Source organism: Drosophila subpulchrella, chromosome 2L (genome assembly GCF_014743375.2).
Source record: "Drosophila subpulchrella strain 33 F10 #4 breed RU33 chromosome 2L, RU_Dsub_v1.1 Primary Assembly, whole genome shotgun sequence".
Lineage (NCBI taxonomy): Eukaryota > Metazoa > Arthropoda > Insecta > Diptera > Drosophilidae > Drosophila > Drosophila subpulchrella.
Window position 1 is genome coordinate 242,534 of NC_050610.1, and position 18,765 is coordinate 261,298.

Sequence of the window (18,765 nt, forward strand, 5' to 3'; positions counted from 1 at the left end):
CTTTAATTTTTTTATCTCCACTCCTTTAAATGCTTCACTTAATATATGCTTTTATAAAACTTATTCTATATAACGTTCTTTCTCTCTTTACAGAAATGACTGACCTCTCATTTGTTTTTCATTAAGTAAATGAAGAAAATATCACAATTTTGACCTGTTATAACAGAAAAGTAAAAGTGGTTGAACAAAAAATAAAATAACAATTTAAAGATTAAAGTTAATTCAGATGCAGAAACTTAAAATCACGCACAAACAAGCCAAATAAAAGCAAAACCAAATCCATTTAAATACAATAAAGTTCGACGAAAAGCACACACAGTCAACAATAATAAATGTTGTGAATTTAATCAAACTGGAATTTATTTAAATTTTATGCAAAATAGAAATGTTACATTTACGCAACACAAACTACAATAACAACAGCGCCCAGAACAACAACAGTAACAAAGGCCATAAAATGCATTTGAAAAGTGCAACGGCGGCTAATGCAACAATAATGAAACATAAGTTAAGCAAATTTTACGGATACGGTTGGATGCAAGTCTTCCTACTACTTACAGTCCTAGTGATTGGTAATCAAAGTGCCTGGCAGGAGAATATACGACCAAAACTCTACGTTGAATTAGGTGAGTAAAGTGTCAAAAGAATTATAAAAGTAAGTGTTTATTGTGATACAAAATTACTATATAACAAATCTAGAATTATTTTCCAAATAACTATTCGATCGTGCCTATGGAAGTTGTATGAAATAGTTAACCTGTTTTTAAAAAGTTTAATTCAAAATTTAGAAATATTAAAAGAATGATATTCCCAAGAGTAGACGTTAATATATCTAGAAACACCAAAGCTATAATTTGTTCACATTTTTATACCCTCTACTCGTAGAGTAAAAGGGCTTACTAGATTCGCTGAAAGTATGTAACAGCTAGAAGGAAGCGTGTCTGACCCCATAAAAAGTATATTCAAGAATTAGGATCACTAGCGGAGTCGACCTACCCATGTCCGTCTGTCTGTCTGTCCGTATGAACGCTTCGATCTCGGAGACTACAAAAGCTAGATAGTTGGGATTAGGAATGCAACTTCTAGAGATTATTACGCATCGCAATTTTGATTCAGCAGGGTGCCACGTCCTCTCTAACGCCAACAAACGCCCATAGCGGTAGAACCCGTCTAGCTTCTACATTACTAATTATTTAAAAAAAATATAAATGAGGTTTTTTTCTTATTATCAATACCCATCATATGCCAAAAAACATCAAATCGGACCATTTATTAAAAAGATAAAACCAAGTAGTAGTCAAAATTTTGCAAATTCAATCGAGATTGCACACCACATGCAGCAAACCAGCTGTTTTCACTAATACGCAACAAGCCGCTAGGGGCCCTATGGGCTAATTGGTGTTATGGAATAGGTGGCGCTAGCCACAAGCAAGCATATCTCCAATCCTCTCACACTCTTTTTAGCTGAGCAACGGGTATTTGATAGTCGATGGTATCGACTATAGCGTTCTCTATTGATTAAAAATTATAATTTGTTCATTCCTATGGGAGCTATAGGATATAGTTGTACTATATACTACTATTTACTACATGCAATAGAAATAAGACTATTGGGATGGTCATCATCATCATAATTGGGATGGTTTCATTAATCATAATTATGATTTGGGGAACAAATTTTTACTTATGTGGACCAAGAACTCCCTTAATTGAGAATCGGTCAATTTACACTCGTTCAATTTAGAATCGTTGTTAGTATTTTCATACATGTATTGAAGTATTTTCATACAATTTCTATAAATTCAAGAAATATAATTTAAATATTTATTGGAATTTTTTCTACTATAATCAAATTTATTGGTCGTCTTTTAATGTCAGGCCAAGGAAAATAAAAAGAGAAGTGTTTGAGACACATTTATTGTAACCAAATAAAGACTAAAGCAAATGTCAATTTAAATTATTTGTACCAAAAGAGACAGAGTTGAAAGGCAAGGCGAATTGAAGTCAACTGCCACAAACTTTAATGACAACGCTTGTATGAGCTAGAAAACGTAATTTGACTTCTAGACTCACATGCCCTGCGAAGGCAATAAAAAGGCAGAAGGTTGTTGGAGATATTCCGATAAAGTTTGACATCCCAACGCCGCCCAACTCATCAGGATACCTTTTTGCCATCCTTCGAAAGTATCCACTTTTGGCAGGTGAAGAAGTTTGCTCAAGAAGTGAAGCAATAACTTGGACAAAGCGTAAGTGCGAGCAGAGGAGACATATCTACTAATGCACACACTATTTGAGATGTATCCAGACATCCACACGTTTTGCTATCTGAACTATAAATAACAAAAATTCCTGAAAGACATTATTTGCATAAAAGTGGCGAAGCTTTCGGTACTGAAATGAGTCTAGCAAAGAGGGAATAGTGGCGAAGTTGGGTTGGTTAGCTGTTGCCAGCAGCTATTTCTAGTGTCCTGTGTGTGTCCTCAATGTGCGACATCATCATCATCATCGTCGCCGTCATGATCGTCGCCAGGAGTAACGTTGCGTATGCAAATTCGGTTCTTTACCCATTTTTTTTGCCAAAAAGTTGGGCGACTTCTTCATTGTGCTCACGTCGGTTGGAGACAGATATATGTATTTTATATACAAGTATATTTATAGTGTACAATACTCATAGTCTTAGATACATACAAATATATCCATCTGCACCGCTTTTTGTTTGTGCAAGATGAAGCAGAAAAAGAAGATGAAGCAGAGAAGAAGTCGAGGCGAACCTGGAGTTTGGCGAAGAAGAACTAAATTCTAAATATATTTTGTGCACGCTTCAGAAATTACGTTATTAAATGTGCATTTGCACACTCTAAAATGGGAGCACAAGAACCAAAACCAGTTTCCGAAGGCAAATTCTACATTCTTTTAGACAATTTCAGCATCAGATATACGAAGTAAAATCTGTCTGAGATGGTGTTAGAAAATGTGTTTGAAAAATGTCATTAAACATATATTACAGAGTGCAACACGGAAAATTTTACTGCACTTTGGATGCAAAAATCTGAAAGTACTCAACAAAATGAGCCAAACCCCCATTCGGGGTTCCACTGGGCTTTGATATTATACGCGATGTGAAGGTTTGGTGCAAATATATTTGTATATTGATTTATATCACCAGTATTGAAGGTGAGCCCATAGCTTATAAAAAACTCGAATAAAAGTAATTTCAAAAATGCAGACTCAGAAACGTAAAAAAATAAACCATTTTGTATTAACATACTATAAATAACGGGGGTTTCAATAGGGACGCTACAAAAGATGACCGATAGGGACAGCAAATGACTCCATATTCTTTCCTGCTCTTTTGACATTATTCTTCAGCAAGGTTTGCTATTTCATCATGGAAAGATGTACGATCCATCAACGAGTCAAAATTATTAAAATTTACTACCGATGTGCAGAGTCAGTGTCCTCACCTTTAAGAGCGCTACGTCTAATTATGGCGTTGGGCATCTCTGTGACGTCGATGTGGCAAATTTTGCGATGAGATCTTGGATGTAGGATCCTAACAAAATCAAATTGAGGCAAGAACTGAAGTCGCTTGACCAATATAGTCGTCGTATTTTCGCGAACTGGGCTGAGCAACAACTTGAAAATGATCCGGATTTTTTATCGAAAAATCATCTTTACCGATGAGACTCACTTCTGGCTGAATGGCTTTGTTAATAAGCAAAATATGCATTATTACACTTTTACAAAATCTGCAAACATGGGGCCGCTAGACAGGTTTTAGCGTGAGCGTATGGGCCTTTGTGGGCCTTACAGTGGGCGTGGCACTCTGCTGAAGCAACCTTGCGCTGTCCAAAACTGTGGCGCTAACAATTTTCTTGCTAGAAAAAAAATGTTATGTGAATTGTATTAGTTCCGTCAATTCCTATCGATTGACCAAAAAAAAGTTTGCCACGCCCACCTTAACTCCCAATAATGTGGCGCCCTCAGTTTTTATGCTAACCATTTTTTATCTAAAATGTATTTGTCTCGTCATTACATATCAATTGCCCCAAAAAAAAGGTTTGCCACGCTCACTCTAACGCCCATAGCTCTTGAATTTGTCTGCCGCCCACATATCCATATATTGAGATCGCGGACGCATTACAATCTTGCTTTGCTGCTTGCATATCTCCATCTCCCTTTGCTTCCTTTAGCTGTGTATCTGACAGTCGAGGCACTGGACTATAGCGTTCTTCCTTGTTGCTATATAGAATGCCCTGCTCAAAAAAAACAAGTTTTAAATATGGCTATGGCTCCCTATAGTATTCTGTTTATAGTATTTAAAAAATGCTTTGCTCAAGGTTTCAAACAAATTTCTCCCGTGCCTTTGGACGACTTTTTGTTAGGTTGAATACTAGGCCTAAATAGTAAAAACTAGAAATATAGCAAAGCACTTTGAACCCTGGATATAGTCCTCCAAAATAGTTGTAAAAATACCCGAAATTTTGTGAAACTTACTGAAGGAAAATAAGTATAAAAAAAACAAGGAAGAACGCTATAGTCGAGTACCTCGACTATCAGATACCCGTTACTCAGCTAAAGGAACCAAAGGGAAATGGAGATATGCAAGCAGCAAAGCTAGATTAAAATGCGCCACCTATCGGCGGTAGACAGATTTAGCTATTGACGAGACCAATACAAATCAGTTAAAATTTTTTATCTAGCATGAAAATTGTGGCCGCCACAGGTTTGGGCGGTTTGTGGGCGTTAAAGTGGGCGTGGCATATTCGCGTAACAAACTTGCGCTGCGTTTGAGGCTAATAAATCTAAATCTGAGATCCCAATTCTCTATCTTTGATAGTTTCCGCAATATCCACGTTCATACTTACGATTTTTGAAGTTGTGGGTGGTTTGTGGGTGTGGCAAACTTTTTTTTGGTCAACCGATAGGTATTGATAAGAGCAATACATTTAATTTAAAATTTTTAATCTAGCATCAAAACTGTATAAGCCACAGTTTTTTGGCGGTTTGTGGGCGTTGGGGTGGGTGTGGCACGCTGCTGAAACAAACTTGAGCTGCGTAAGAAGCTCAGGAATCTGCACGCCAAATCTCAATAGCCTAGCTCATATAGTTTCCGAGATCTCAGCGTTCATCCGGACGGACAGACAGACGGTAAGACGGACAGACGGACGGACGGACAGACGGACATGGGTAGATCGACTCGGCTGGTGATCCTGATCAAGAATATATATGCTTTATGCGGTCGGAAACGCTTCCTTCTGCCTGTTACATACTTTCCGACGAATCTAGTATACCCTTTTACTCTACGAGTAACGGGTATAACTACTGATTACACTGAGAAAACAATATGACCTAAAATGAATAAATTATTAGGTAAACCAGCTCCCTGCCCTTATTTAAAAAATGACTTTTCACTAAAGTCATGGCAATATGCTGCCTCAAATCTCATTTCAGATTTTTAAATTCGTTACTCGCAAAGTAAAGGGGTGTGTTGTGTTCTTTGAAAAGTATGCAACAGGTGAAATTAAGTGTTTCCGAACACATAAAGCATATACATGTCCGTATGAACGGTGAAATCCCCCGAGCTATGATCTGGAAATTATTTAAAATTTGTTATTTCCATTATCTTTCCGATCCGATATTTTTGTCCGATTCGGCCTGTTCCTGCAATTAAAAGAAGACTTTTTGGCAAAGGTTTATCCCGATTTGCGAGGAACGGACAGGCGGACATGATTAGATCGACTCGCCTGTTGCTGTACGATCGAAAAGGTGTCCTTCACTACGTTGCAAACTTTTGACTGAAATCCTAGTACCCTCTGCAATGGTATAATAAAGGCATTAGTTCCTATATACTATATTTTGAAATTTCAGTTTATTTGTTGAGAGCTTTGGGTATCTGTATCTGTATTTGGGTATCTGTATCTGTAGGGTTGTAACCCTATTTACATTCCAGTTTTTAAAGGAACTCGTGTTGATTAAGAAAAATACAAGTAGATTGGAGCTTGCATATGTCTAGGCGTATTTCGTGTTTTATCACCTCTAGCGTATACTCGCATTTATATACTTACTGGGAATAATACAAACCAACACCCCCTTTTCCACGAAGTCTCTATCTTTCGTTGGTGCTTGCGCCATAAAATATTACAACCCTGCGTGGCCAGCGTTGCATTTGACAGCCGCAAGTGGCTGTCATTAGGACCTGTGACAAAACGGTCATTTAAATGCACTCTTTTTCTTTTGGCCGCTGCTTCTGTGCTACTTGTGCACTACAGTGGGCGCATCATTTCTGGTTAAATTACGTCTATTAAGTGAGTGGCCAGGGGCGGAAGCTAATGCTGATCGTTTTGCTGCACTTTCGCATTGCAGTCTTCCAGAGCTACTAAAAATCTCCCCTTCTTTGTTCGGTACCCCTTTTTTGTACCAATTTTGTAAAATGTTTCGATTGCTTATATTGTGAGACGTGCAAAGATTTTGTGGTAAATAAACCAATCCTTTACAACCAGTTATCGAATTTGTTATGTAAGTAAGGGAAAAATAATTTCTCAACATATTAGCACCGATAGCGCTGGTTGATCAGATCGAGCCTTATAGATTCATAATTTCCGCTCAAACCAAATTGGCCAGGATCGACATCAAATTTCACGAACCTCCATTGGCAACCAATGAGGCGAGCAAGAACTGAAAAGGTTTGCCATTTCTGTATGTCTGTCTGTCCGTATGAACACTAAATTCTCGGAAACTATAAAAGATAATAAGTTGGGATTAGGCATGTAGATTCTAGAGATTCCTGTACTGCGCCAGTTTGTTTCAGCAAAGTGCCACGCCCACCCTAACGCCCATAACGCTAAAGTCTGTCTGGCGCCAACACTTTTAATAATTTTGTTTTAGAGTAAATTGACATTGATTTTATTTATTAATACCTATCCAAATGCCCAAAATCGAACCTTTATGTTATTATTAACAAAGGTAAACAGGCCATGTCATGGTCTGTAGTACCGCTAGCTTCTGCTAGGTGGTGTGTGCCGCGCTAATCGATATGGCCTGGAATTTTGTTTTGTTAGAAAAAGAGTAACGTCGAGTGCCTCGACTATCAGATCGATTCTTCTTGTTATGTAATAGAATTCAATGAATAAAAGCTCTTAGTCATTCTTTAAGTTAGTTTCAGATAGGATATAGTCACGAAGGATTCGTTATTTAATGTGTCACTTTTCCAAAAATCAATATTTTCAAAAGTTTGGAGCAGAAAGTGGCTATGTAAGCCACTGAGCATAATCCTGAGAAGTTCGGTGCTAAAATTTCAGCGGAGTTCAATACTGCAGCTCTTGGAGTAAACCAATATTTTTTCAGTCTTAAAAGTTGTAGGGTAAGGGGGGAACTGATAAAAACACACTCTAACTCTATGCAGATGTGAACATTTTTTTTTATCAAGAAAGGTACGATTTCAATCGTACAATAATGTTATAAATTGAACTGTACACATAAAATAATTTCTTCATCAGTTCTGAGTTTAAATTAAACAAATTAAGTTGTTCAATTTCTAGTTCACAAAAATTCACAAAAAGTAATGGTTTTTTAATTTATCAGCTGTAAAAAGAAACAAATAACGATATAATGTCAATAAATACACAGAGAGAAGTCTGACGTTCTGATCTGAGTTTAAAATGTTCTTAAAATGAGAACGGCATTTTTTGAGCTCAAAATGTTCTCTTTGTGATTGAATCAAGTTGAGTTTGTACTTAAAATTTGGTTAAACCAAAATTGTTCTTAAAACAAGAACGAAATGTTATACATTTATCACGTGGTTCTTAAATCAAATTCAATTTGTTCTTAGAAACCCAATAACCTCAAAATGTTCTTAAAGTAAGAACGGAAAGGACTAAAAATAGAACAAAAAGTGAGTTGCATTTCGACTTGAAATGGTGTGTTGCGGATTTTTTATAACGCGTTAGTATCTTTCGGTTAACAGTAAGCACGCGTTTTACCCTTCTTCTTTACTCTTCTTCTTCTGAACCATTCGGCTGGCACATTTCATCAGCGTTTCGATTTGTTTGTGCCGCATATGTAAATGTATTGCAAAAAGTTTAAAGTGATGGAAAGTGAAAGTGACGAGCTGTTGCTAAAGTTCCTGAAGGATATTGAAATGGAGTCCGTAACAAAATTGCAAGTGCAAGTGTTTGCTGAATTGTTTTTAAAGATTGACTGCATTGAGTGTGTTTTTCTCAAGAATTTGGTAAGGACAAATTCGTTCGTGTGTGCTTATGTATTCTACATACATATCTGTATTTATATATAAACACATGTAAGCAAAAACACTTATAATTGTCAGAAAATCATAAAAAAAAACTTATAATTACTCTCACCTTTGTATTTTTATTTCCAGCACAACCTTACATTACATTAATTTAGATTTATATACATTTATATGTATTTATAAGCATGTATATGTACCATAATGTTATATTATAAGCTTTTAAATAATCAAACAAAAATTTTGTTTGTATGCCCTTAAAAAATACCCTTTAAGGTACTTTTGGAAATATGAGGGCGCCACTTTCATAAAACGCAAAGGAATTAAACACAAAGTACGTGTACGTGTATACAGTCAGCACAACATTTATTCGGACACCCCTGATTTTCAACTTGATTCATTAATAACTCAACAAAAACGTAACGTAAACAAACATTTTATAATTCATTGTGGAGACCAACTTTCTTACAGTCTATTTTAACAAAAAAAGAAGAAATTTTTAACATAAACATAAGGTATTTCTTCAAAAAAACAAAAAAAGTCAATATTTTACGCACAAAAATTATTCGAACACTTCATTGATATACCAAAAAAAAACATATTAGTTTTTGTTGGGGTGGTCTTAGTACTTGGTGGGTCCTCCCTTAGCATCTTTAACAGCTTGTAAGCGTCGACCCATGCTTTTGACCAAGTTTTCGGTCTCATTCGCGCCAATTTGGTCCCATTCAGTCATCAATGCCGTTTTTAAGGACTCCTTCGACGAAATGACATGCTTCCTTATTCTTTTCTCCAGAATATCCCACACATGTTCTATCGGATTTAAATCCGGTGACTGGGGTGGTGTTTTTAGCTGTTTACAGTGATATACCAGCCACTCTTGCACCAAATATGACGAATGTTTCGGGTCATTGTCTTGCTGGAACAAGAATGACTTCGGATTGAGACCAAGTTTTAATGCACTGGGGATCAAATTTTGGCTTAAAATGTCCTTGTACATATTTTTGTTCATTTTTTCATCAATGAAGACCATTTGACCGACTCCACCTGCAGCTACACACCCCCAAACCATTACATTGCCGCCACCATGCTTAATAGTTGAAATCAAGTTCTTCTCTTTCAAGGCTTCATTTGGTTTCCTCCATACTTTCGAAGGGCCGTCGTGTCCGAAAATGTTAAATTTCGATTCGTCACTAAAAATAACGTTCTCCCAAAACGAATCCGGCTGGCTAACATGCAGTTTTGCGAACTCCAAACGTTTTTTTTTGTTGATGGCAGAAATATATGGTTTTCGACGAGCAACTCTACCATGTAATCCGGCCTTGTGCAGGCAGTTTCGGATGCTTTGACCGCAAACTTTTTTTTGCGTAGCTTCCTCTACATTCTTCCGAATTATTGTAGATGTTGTTCTTGGATTTTGCAAGACTGTAGACACAATTTTTCGTTCCTCGCGTGGTGTTAGAATCTTTGGCCTTCCAGAATTCCCGTGATTTGCAGCTAATTCTCCAGTATTTAGGTATTTTTTGATCACACTATGTATTGTGGAAGGTGATTTGCCAATAATTCTACCGATTTCACGATAATTTTTATTCTCCAAATGTAATTTTAATATAGATTTTCGCAAATCAAGCGATAAATCTTGACCTCTGCCCATTTTGTCTAATCTTATCAAGAGACGCGCCGAAAGTAACCGAAAAACAGAAGAAAAAGCACACCGAAGCCTGATCTGAACTAATTCCAAGAAAAGTACCAAAAGGAGTCGGCGATTACCGTTGCATTCAGAAATATAAGTCGAAAAATAAGAAATGTCCGAATAATTTTTGTGCAGCAATTTGAGCAGTTTTTTCGCTTTTCTTTCCATATTTTCGTGTGTAATACAAAAAAAAATATTATTTAATATAAATGTATTAGGAAAATAACTGTTTCCATGATACGTAGAAAAAAAGTTGCTAAAATTACGAAAGTTTAAATAAATAAACCATTAAACTTGCTCATAGAGAGTGTCCGAATAAATGTTGTGCTGACTGTATATTTATCTGACTTGGTTTTTCACATATCTTTGCTTTGGCATTGCTGAAAGACATATAAATTGAATAAGTTTATATGTAAATGTTCGCTCCACCTTTTTAGTCAAAAATTTATCACGAACAAATTATGCGAATTCTTAATAATATTATAGTTAATTCATTGTCGGCACGATAAGAAGAATCCTGTACAGTTATTTGGAATTTTCGACGTGATGTCACATGTGAGATTTGAGGAGTCGTTACCTTACCCTACACTCACTACAAGTAACATGAAAATATACTTAGAAAATTACTTACTCAATACTTAGATAATTTTACATTGACAGGCACTTTTGGAACGTAATTAAATTTAACAAAGCAACGATTTCGCTGTGTTCCTTTTATAAATTTGGCAAGAGTTCAAAGTGAAACTTACAAATATTGATCGCTTTTTAAGTTAGTAGTAATAAATAACTTTACATTACATTAAAAAATTATCTGTACTCACAAAAACAAGAGAAACCGCTTAGTTATTCTACTATTTGAATCGCTTAATGCTATTCAGAGAACAAAAAAATAAAACAACAAAATACAAAAATGTTTAAAAACAGTAAAGTACTATTTATACCCGTTACTCGTAGAGTAAAAGGGAATACTAGATTCGTCGGAAAGAATGTAACAGGTAAAGTATATACATACATATATTCGTGATCAGAATCACAAGCCGAGTCGATCTAGGCATGTCCGTCTGTCCGTCTATCCGTCTGTCTGTCCGTCCGTATTAACGCTGAGGTCTTGGAAACTATTAAAGCTAGAAAGTTCGGATTCGGGATGCCGATTCTTATGCTTCTGGAACAGCGAACGTTTATTTGAGCAGGGTGCCACGCACACTCTAACGACCACGCAAAAACCTGTGTATCGTCCACATTTTTGAAGATTTTGTGAAAGTGTAAATGCAATTTTGTTTTGATTATTAATATCTATCCCACTCGGACCATCAATTATAAAGTAATAAGCATATAAAGAAATGTACGCTAGGTGACGCTGTTGCGGGGCGTGCAATATTGTGAACAATCGCTTTGTTGCTTGCTACCATCTCCCCCTAAGGTGAGTAACGGGTATCTAATAGTCGAGGCCGTCGACTATAGCGTTCTCTCTTGTTTTTTGTTCATTTTACATACATACGTTTATTTTGGGTGTCTAAGAACAGTCCTTCCTTTTTAAAGAGGGTCGGCGGCCTTCTTGAGAAGCCGCCCAAAAATAGTTCTGTCGTCGACGTCATCGACTTGTCTGTTTTTCTGTCCGTCATTAAAACAGTCTACAACGTGTCAGAACAGCAAACATAACCGTTAATTGCCATTTGTGCGCGAGGTCGGAACTCCATGCCTTCCGTAAATCCATCTTTTTCCGGTTTGACTCGGTTCCGCCGGCACTTCGGTCTCATTTACAAATTTCGCCGCATGCGCCTCATTACAATTTTATTCACAATGTAATTGCAAGCGTTGAGTGGGATGAGAATAGGAATGAAAATTAAAGGGTGGTACACATATTTGTATAAGTATTGTGTTTTGGGGCAACTAAGCAGCGGAAAGTAGAGAGAGAAAATGAAACCACCGACTTGGCGAAAAGTTTTCTTGCAGTTTTGCGCCACTTGACACGCACCTCACATAATTTCCACACGGCTTGTGGGCCACAAAACTCGTACATTTATGCACTATTGTCGACCCCACAATGTTCGTTTCACTACTGCCCCTCATTTCACCCACGTGAAGTTATGGCCAGTCGTCGAAAATCGAAAGGGTCGGAAATGCGACACCTACGAAAATTCCCCAACTTCGTTTGCCTATTGTTTGGTATAGTCCTCAACTTTATGACTGGCTTTGTTTTCTATTCACACGTTCATACTTACATATTATTATACCCTTGCAGAGGTTATAATGATTTCAGTCAGAAGTTTGCAACGCAGTGAAGGAGACGTTTCCGACGCCATAAAGTGTATATATTCTTGATCAGCATCACTAGACGAGTTAATCTAGCCAAGTCCGTCTAATCGAAAAAAAATAATTTTTAACTATTTTATCTTTGGTGTTTTTTTAACATTTAACCTCCTACGCTTGGAAATAACATTTTTGAATTAGTTCTGAACTTCGATTTTAATTTTATTAAGCTCGGACGACTATAGCATATAGCTGCCATTGGTGGGAAAATAATATTAAACAAATCATAGCCTCGGTGTTTTTTGACTATTATCTTATACTATTGGGAATATAATTTTTTGTATTTGTTGGAGTTTCGAATTAAGTTTAATAAGAATCGGACGACTCTAACATATAGCTGTTAAAGAAACGGTCAAAGAAATAATGAAATAATTATTTTACAAATATATATTCAAACTTGTACTTGCCGAAGTTAACTTCCTTTCTCGTTTTTATTTCATTTATATTTTTTTGGCAAATAAATTATGAATTGATAATCGCCGCTGTCATCATATGATTTTTGTTTTGCCAGTATAATTATAAAATGATATATTAAATTCGTCGGAATGTATGTATGTAACAGGTAAAAAAGCGTTCCCGACCCCATAAAGTATATATATTCTGGATAAGGATGGCTAGCCGAGTCAAAATAACTATGTCCGTCTCTCCGTCAGTACGTGTGACCGTGTCAACATTTTATTTATTTATTTATTTACCTTTATGGTTACTAGAAAATCTTATTCGCTTTAGATCTGATTTTGAAAAAAATGATCTCAAAGTTGAAAAATTCAGTTGCTATCCTTTTTTGAACCGCATTTACAAATCAACGGATTCTCCGTTTGATAGTCCGTCAAAGCATTTAAAAAGTGACACTCCATATCTTTCAAGCCCCATAGTCAAAATAATTTTAGGAGTTTTAGGGAGTGATAGAACGAAAGATTAAAACTACTTACTTTAAAATATGAAGGGCGTTGGCTTTACAATTATTTGGAACGCAGCTGTGTTTCTATGACTATGTTTGCTTTTGTTTATAACTGCCTTATAAAAATCGTTAAATTATTTTGAGTATGGTGTTCGAAAAAGAGAGTTGCACTTTTCAAATGCTTTGACGAACTTACTAACCCAGAAACCGTTCGTCTGTAACTGCGTTTCAAATATAGAAAAAAAAGCTTTTTCCCAGCTTCGACCTACATTTTATCACCCTGCAAGCATTTTCTATCGCGGAAGGCACTATTAAGTGACTTCTAGAAGATGAAAACGATCGTCCGCGATATCGCATTCGGATCGCGGAAGTGACTCCCGTCGGGAAGAAATGTGCCACTTCGGCGATACTTCTGGAAGTGTCGCCGAAGTCACTTCTGGAAGTGACGCCGAAGTGACTCCGAGAAGTGTCGCCGAAGTGGCACATTTCTTCCCGACGGGAGTCACTTCCGCGATCCGAATGCGATATCGCCGAAGTCACTTCTGGAAGTGTCGCCGAAGTCACTTATGGAAGTCACTCAAAAGTGACTTTACATATGCTTGAAGAAGATACCTAGAAGAGTCTTTCCCAATTGGAAAATCTTGAATAAAAACATATTTTTTTTTACTTTTAATATTTTGCATTTATTTTTTGTATACGTGCTTTGTCCGCTTGTATACACGGTCCATGGCATGTAGGAAATTTTGCTGAACAATGTTATTTAGGTCCAGCTCCGTCGACATAAGAAATTTACTTATAACCATTTCTAAAAGAAACAGAAACCAAAATTGTTTTTTGTTCACTCTAAGTAAAAATGAACTAGAAGACATTACCTTTTACAATGAAATATGTTGAGAATCGTTGGATGCTGGGTTTCTCCGCAGTTACACGCCAAGTAATGTCCACAGCTAGCTTGTCCGTAAAAAGGTTTAAATAATCGTACATCTCACGATAAGCACGTAATTTCGCACGCTTTGTTGGGGGGACATTTAAATATTTTAAGCAATTAAAAACATTTAGAAAGAAACAAAGCTATATTTTTAAAACGCACAAATTTGATACAAAACTGCACTGTCCACAGACAAATCACGCAACGAAATGACGCTCGGGCGAAAAATAACGGCGTGGGTCAAAAGGAAGACCGAAAAAATTTTTAGAAAAAACGGAAAATTACCGCGACCTCTTTTTATCGCATGTTTTACTCACTACTATCGTCTTTCTATCGCGCAGAAGTGTCTTAGAAGTTACTTCTTCGTGATCCCGACCCTTTTTGTTTTTGTAAAATGTGTACTATCGTCTTTCTATCGTCCAGAAGTGACTCAGAAGTTACTTCCACGCTATATATGTATATTTTGTTTTTGTAAAATGTGTACTATCGCCTTTCTATCGCGCAGAAGTGTCTCAGAAGTTACTTCTTCGCGATCCCGACCCTTTTTGTTTTTGTAAAATGTGTACTATCGCCTTTCTATCGTCCAGAAGTGACTAAGAAGTGACTTCTACGCGATATATGTATATTTTGTTTTTGTAAAATTTGTTCTATCGCCGTTCTATCGCGCAGAAGTTACTAAAAAGTGACTTCTGGACGACAGGCGATAGAAATATCGCCCTTTTGCTTGCAGGGGCAGAATCCTTGCGTAGGGAAACTTTTTGGTCAAGAAAGCTTAAATTGGCGATTCAAAGCGAATCAAATTTTTTAGCAGTCCTCGAGGTAAAATTTGTATGTTACATAGAGTTATCGATACCAATCTACATACCAAAAATTGTTCGCTTCGGACTCTTTATTAATAAGTAATAAGCAAAAAGGCGAGTCATCTGGTAAAGGGGTATCTAAAAGTCGAGGCCGTCGACAATAGTGTACTTTCTTTTTCTATATTTAGTTTTTGAATTATTTATATACAGCCATGGTCGTTAAATGGTTGATTGAGATTACAGACGAAATGTGAATTCCATTCGTAGAACAAATTTAAAAATAAAGTTATTCTATAATAAAATCTGACTCGAACAGTTTTGATTGGGTTTTTCTTGTTTATTGAAAATATTTTGTTAGTATTAATATACTTAAAAGTTTTAAACAATAGAAAATGTCTTTTTGGTGAATGATTGCCAATCGACAGGATATATCAAAGAGTTAAAAGATATTAAAACGTGATATATATTTCGCTCAAACTAACATTTGAATTGGGCACATGCCGGCCATGTAATTTGAAATGGGAATTACAAATCACTGGGCTGTGCTTTATACAAAAAAGGAGAGAAAAACAAAGCGGAAGAGTAGATCCGAAGGGCACACCCAATCAATTATATAGACAGCAATTTTACAGCCCCACTGGGCAGTGTCGTTCCCTCCCCTCCCATAACCCGTACCATATCCGTGCCACACCGAAAACACGCCCGATGGATTCGAGTCCAGACTCCCAACACTGCACTTGGATTTGTACGAGTGTGTCTGGGCAATTGGAACATTTCATGGATTAAACGTTTTCTTAATTGAGTGCCTCATTTTCCGGTTAGGAAGTTTTTCATGCAGAGAAAATAAATTACTCACATGAGTGCAATTTGGCAGCGGCAGGCGCTTCAGGACGTAGGGTATAGTCGCCTGAATCAAGCCTCAATGGACTTAACCTGTCCTATCTTTTTCACGAACGGTCCTGCGCTGAACGATTGAACTTTAAACGGTTTAGCCTATAAAATACACACCACAATATTTTCTCGGTCAAATTGACAAAGGCTGATGGTTGTGTAACTGCAAATAAATGTCCAAGTGTTGGCTTTATAAAAATAACAAGGAAGTACGCTATAGTCGAGTACCTCGACTACCAGATACCCGTTACTCAGCTAAAGGGACCAAAGGGAAATGGAGATATGCAAGCAGCAAATCGTGATTGAAATGCGCCACCTACCGGCGGTAGACAGATTTAAGCGTTATGGGCGTTAGAGTGGTCGTGGCATATTCGCGTAACAAACTTGCGCTGCGTACAAGGCTACGGAATCTAAATCTGAGATCCCAATTCTCTATCTTTGATAGTTTCCGAGATAGCCACGTTCATATATACGATTTTTTGAAGTTTGTGGACGTTAAAGTGGGTGTGGCAAACTTTTTTTTGAGTTAATCGATAAGTATTGATGATAACAATACATTTCAGTTAAAATTTTTATTCTAGCATCAAAACTGTAGGAGCCACAGTTATGGGCGGTTTGTGGGCGTTAGAGTGTGCGTGGCTCAGGAATCTGCACGCCAAATCTCAATAGCCTAGCTCTTATAGTTTCCGAGATCTCAGCGTTCATCCGGACAGACAGACAGACGGACAGACGGACAGATGGATAGACGGGCAGACGGACATGGCTAGATCGACTCGGCTAGTGATTCTGATCAAGAATATATATACCTTATGGGGTCGGAAACGCTTCCTTCTGCCTGTTATATACTTTCCGACGAATCTAGTATACCCTTTTACTCTTCGAGTAACGGGTATAAAAATGTATACAACATTTTTTTTTAAATGTGGGCATCATAAACGCTTTCTATTTGTTTGCGTTAGAGTGAGCATGGCACTCGCCTGAAGCAAACTCTCTAGCACCAAAAATGTGGGTCCGATTGCAATAACTTCTGGCATGGACTTGGATATTGATAAGCATCATTTACAAATTTTGGAAAATATTTAAAAATTTAAGCGTTACTGCGTCTACACCCAGAAAAAAAAAGAACAAACAAAATCAAGATTATTTTTCATGATTTGACAACAACCCGTTCGCTATGTTCCGTTAATAAAAACCGAATGCTGCGTGGTCAAATAATGAACATTTATGTGAAATTATGAAAGCGTTACTGAATATACCTTGACAGAAATGGGAAGAACACCGTTCTTAAATTATCAACACCGTTCATGAAAACATGGATGTATGTAGGTCTAGTGTCCCGGTCGTCCGTACTCAAAAAAGTCTGCCTTAGCACAGATTCTAGTCCGCGAGAAGACGGTTGTGAATTGTTAGTTTTATTAACATATTATTTTTAATGTTTATATGTTTATTTGTACTTATAATGATAAATCAATTCTTTGTCATCAGCAAAATAACCAAAATACCTTATATTCTAGCAATAACAAAACCAAAGTAAGGAAGTTAAATAACCTCGTTTTTTATATTTTCATGTTCTCAAGTTAAGTCCTAAATGTTCTTAAACTGACCCCATTCGTTCGGAACCCAACCCTAAAGTTTCGGTCAAATTTTACGATTGACCTTTCATGAATTGTCCACAAACGGGCTTACGCACTTTTTGACCCCGTTTGGAATTGATTTTTGAACGTTCCGAACGGATATTTTTCTGGGTGTATAGACAGACTTTAGGGTTTGAGTCGGCCTGGCACATTGTGATAACAAACATGTTCTAAGTCAGAAGCTAAGGCTGAAATTTCATCTCTCTGGATATTATTGTCAGACGGACATTGTTATATACATATACACATATACCAGAATCCAGAATCGCTTCCTTCTCCTTCGTCCTCCTGTTACATAGTTGTCCACAAGTACAACACACCCATTTTCTCTACGAGTAACGGGTAAAATTAAATTAATTGGAGTAATAACTAACTTCTTTCGGTATAATTGTATTTTACCCTGATTAAAGAAGAGAGTTATCTTTAAATAGTGTAAAATACAATTATACCGATGAAGTTCGTTATTACTCCAACTAATTTAATTTTTTACAAGTATCAAGTGCGTTGATTAAACTGAATAGCGTTTTGTTTGTATCAGTGTCCGAATACGAGAGGTTCAATGGCTTGGACCGGTCACCAGGGAAATTAGTAATACGACAAGTACAGCAGCATTACCACCGCTACCGCTTTTTCCCGACTTTAACCCAACACCGACCTATGGCCCACAGCATTTGTGGACAAATGAGCTCGATGGCAGCCCTGTCGTTGTCGTCGTCATTGCCTCCACCATTTTTACACATTTTACTTATTCCCTTTGTTCTGGTTGTCCTAGCTTTATGTCTCCATAAATTTACCACTGATCTTCCTTGTCCTGCCATGAACATGTTTGGTCCCTTTTGCTCGACTATGTCCCTTTCTGGCTCGGCCAGGCACTTGGCCAGTAATTGAAATGGCGTAACGACTAAAAATGTAAGAGAATCTCGCTTTTCGTCGCTCTAATGAAAAAGTCAAAGAGCCCTCCCCTCCATGCGGAATAGATTTGAGGTGGTTAAGAACGGGGAAAAAAGTTACAGGCTCCAGAAAAGTTTGTGAAAAGTTAATATTGATAAATTGATTTAAAGTTTAATAATTATAGTTTTTAAAAAAGAGAAAAATAAAAGTTTAAGCAATTAAAATAAGCACACTGAAACTTAATCAACTAACACATCAAAGGGTTTACAATAAATAAATAAATAATAAATGGCAGCTATATGATATAGTCGTACGATTTTTATAAAATTAAATTCGAAATTCAGAACTAATTAAAAAATGTTATTTCCAAGCGTATGACGTTATATGTTACAAAACACCAAAGATATAATTTTGTAAAAAATTTTTCCAATTATTCCTATGGGAGCTATAATATACAGTTGTCCGATCCGGC

General features: G+C 36.8%; 1 protein-coding gene across 1 annotated transcript in view; it reads left to right on the forward strand.

The window, feature by feature from the left end:
• The first annotated feature begins 385 nt into the window (after positions 1–385).
• The window catches only part of LOC119548602 (semaphorin-1A), a 206,700-nt gene continuing 188,320 nt past the window's right edge, over positions 386–18,765 (forward strand). The window contains 1 exon segment of the mRNA XM_037855959.1: positions 386–626. Within this exon segment, the coding sequence (XP_037711887.1) occupies positions 386–626 (241 nt within the window).